Genomic DNA, 3,386 nt, shown 5'->3' with positions numbered 1-3,386 from the left:
ACACAGCACTTGCGAGTGTGTGTGTGTGTGTGTGTGTGTGTGTGTGTGTGTGTGTGTGTGTGTGTGTGTGTGTGTGTGTGTGTGTGTGTGTGTGTGTGAGAGAGCCACCAGCCTGTGTGTCTCTCGCTCTCTCTCACTAGTCCCGAGAGAGAGAGAGAGAGAGAGAGAGAGAGAGAGAGAGAGAGAGAGAGAGAGAGAGAGAGAAGCACATGGCCTGAAACCCGACACCTTGCTAATCTCACAAGCATAGCGCTTGGCAGACGGCAGAGTGGGAGGGAGACGGACAGCGAGGGAGCGCTGTCACTGGGGGCAAAGAACGGACTTGCCATAGGTGGGTGCGGATTGCGCGCGTGTACAAAGGTTATATAGAGCTTATGACGTCATAAGCTCCTGCGTTTTAGCACCTCGCGCACTGCTGTCTTCAATGAGGAAGTACTTTGTAGAATCTTGTAGAAAAGTGGCGATTTTAAGGCTTTGGGTTGAAAGTAATGTATAATAATTTCGGAGGCACAAAATTACTAACATAAGACCCTAAATAACATAGTTAGAACGTTTTTGTGGATTTTGGTTTCCAGGGACTTTAAATGTTTTTGGCGCTGTGAGCACCACAAGCCAAGCGCCATCCAGTTCCATGATCCGAGATTAATACTCCTGTCAAAGACATGTATGTTAGGGTTAATACTCCCGTCAAAGACATGTACAGTATGTTATAGGGCATTCACAGACTAGTCGACTAGTCGACTAGTAAAACCACTAGTCGACACTGTGCTTAGTAGTCGACTAGTAAAACCACTAGTCGACACTGTGCTTAGTAGTCGACTAGTCGTTTTTTTTTTTTTGAAAGAACATGAGGTATTTACACGACATACATGGACTATCATATCCCATATCCCCTACAAAGAACATCAAAACACAACAAAACAAAACAAGAAAACTGCATAAGATACACAATAATCCAAGAACAAACAAGACTATTGGACAAACAACCAAACAAAAACAATGCATTCAAAGTAAATACATAGATCTTGCCCTGTTGGCAGCTAGGAAATGCATAGCTTTAAAATGGAAAGCATCAATCCCCCAGCTGTAGTTCACTGGTGGATAACATTGGATAACATTTAAGAGCAAAGGCAGATTCGTAGACATCCCCAAAATATGGCAACCACATACAGAGTTTGACTTTAAGAACTTTTTACCCCAGTGTCATTAGGCTTATCAGGATAGGAGCTGAATGCACTGTTTTTGTTTGGTTGTTTGTCCAATAGTCTTGTTTGTTCTTGGATTATTGTGTATCTTATGCAGTTTTCTTGTTTTGTTTTGTTGTGTTTTGATGTTCTTTGTGGGGGATATGGGATATGGGATATGATAGTCCATGTATGTCGTGTAAATACCTCATGCTCTTTCTTAAAGATTAAAAAAAAAAAAAAAAAAAAAAAAACGACTAGTCGACTACCTTTAGGGACGACTAGTCGACTAGTAAAATTCACTAGTCTTGAATGCCCTAGTATGTTAGGCTTAATACTCCTGTCAAAGACATGTATGTTAGGCTTAATACTAAGTATTTTACACCTCCTTCTCCTTCTTCTTCTCTCTCTCTCAGGTATCTGTTGGAGCCTGACTCCTGGTCTCAGTGTCTGCAGCCCGTGCACATCGTGGAGTGGAACGTGACTCTGCTGTGTGTGCTGCTGGGCCTGGCCGTGCTGGAGTTCCTCATCTGCCTGCTGCAGCTGGCCAGCGGCTTGATCAACGCCGTGTGCCGGCCCTGCTGCTACAAACAGGAGTACAGCCTCAACACTTAGAGAGAGAGAGAGGCTGTGTGTGTGTTAGGCTGTGTGCACTCGAGATGGGCATTTTAAGTGATTTCAATATTTACTTGTCGGATTCAGAAAGAAAACATTTTTACTCGAATGGTTGAGATTTTGATCGAATACTGCAAGCGCATACGCAGGGGTTCTGCGTGCACACGCAGCCTCAAACGCCCAGCGCTACTACACTTATACAACACAACACACAACCTCACCACGTGAGTCCAATTTATGCTACGTCTCCCGACACTTTTGAAACTGTCTCTTGACCGATATGACGTCAGGAGAGACCGAAAAAAGTGTCTCTCCACACTTTTCCTGGGTGTCGCCTACCTGGAGAATGTTGTCATGTCGCGGACACCGTCATATTTTGTTGAGCGCTGTGATTGGCTAGAGGGAGAGAGAGCGTTCCGTCAGTGTAGCGGTGCACTGTGATTGGCTAGAGAGAGAGTTCCGTCAGTGTAGCGGTGCACTGTGATTGGCTAGAGAGAGAGTTCCGTCAGTGTAGCGGTGCACTGTGATTGGCTAGAGAGAGAGTTCCGTCAGTGTAGCGGTGCACTGTGATTGGCTAGAGAGAGAGTTCCGTCAGTGTAGCGGTGCACTGTGATTGGCTAGAGAGAGAGTTCCGTCAGTGTAGCGGTGCACTGTGATTGGCTAGAGAGAGAGTTCCGTCAGTGTAGCGGTGCACTGTGATTGGCTAGAGAGAGAGTTCCGTCAGTGTAGCGGTGCAGTGTGACTGGCTAGAGAGAGAGTTCGGAGGTCTGGAGCGATTCTCTGAAAAGAGAAGCGAGGCGAGCCGTTGTCTGTCAAAACCGATGCGGGGACATTCAGATAGGGTCCTTGACTTTTTTTTTTTTTTAGGACTCGGGCAAGTTTTTACAGTGTTTAAGATGTTTTTACAGTGTTTAAGAGGTTTTTACAGTGATTTTGAGATGTTTTACAGTGGTTTGAACTCAGAGGAAGACAAACCGCTCGGGGTGAAGTCGAGGAGGGGATAGACACTTTTGCTGGGGGGCGGGAGGGGGGGGGGGCTGGCTGTTACCGTGGAGACCAGGGCCGGATCTACCATATGGGCAACCTGGGCAGAAGGGTCCCTCAAAAAAAAAAAAAAAAAAAATTGCTCGGGCTCACGTCGGGCTCCACAGAACTATGACACAAATCTAAGACCAATCAGAATAAAATAAAAAATATTTTCCAAGACGATTAAGTCTCATGATTGAGTGTCATTGGATGGCTGTGGACAAGTGGTCACTGGTCAGCCATTCATTTTTTTATAGACATTTTGTAAAATGCTTATAAAAAATAGATTTACTTGGTCAAACAAAGCGATTCAGTTATATTTAGAATCAAGAGAGACCATGTAACATTTTACTCTGACAGGGCACTGGGGGTGCTAAGCTGGCCTTGGTGGAAACGACTGAAACCTGTCGCTGAAATTAAAACAGCGTGCAACTCTTTTATTTCTATTAAGAATGAGAGACACTTATCAAAAATGCCGAGCGCCCTACCATAAATTAAGCTTAAGACACACACTCTTACACACTCTCACACACACACACACACTCTCTTACACTGACACAC

General features: G+C 44.9%; 1 protein-coding gene across 1 annotated transcript in view; it reads left to right on the top strand.

Moving 5' to 3' along the window:
- tm4sf18 (transmembrane 4 L six family member 18) overlaps positions 1-2,737 on the top strand; it is a 16,139-nt gene extending 13,402 nt beyond the window's left edge. The window contains exon 4 of the mRNA XM_083648217.1: positions 1,601-2,737. Coding sequence (XP_083504343.1) covers positions 1,601-1,799 — 199 coding nt within the window. The 3' untranslated portion in view covers positions 1,800-2,737. The remainder of the gene's footprint in view (positions 1-1,600) is intronic.
- Positions 2,738-3,386: the final 649 nt, after the last annotated feature.

Source organism: Poromitra crassiceps (assembly GCF_964638095.1).
Source record: "Poromitra crassiceps genome assembly, chromosome: 12".
In the NCBI taxonomy this organism is placed as follows: Eukaryota; Metazoa; Chordata; class Actinopteri; order Beryciformes; family Melamphaidae; genus Poromitra; species Poromitra crassiceps.
Note: the sequence above shows the minus strand (reverse complement) of the source record. Positions and strands in the feature narration are given on the sequence as shown.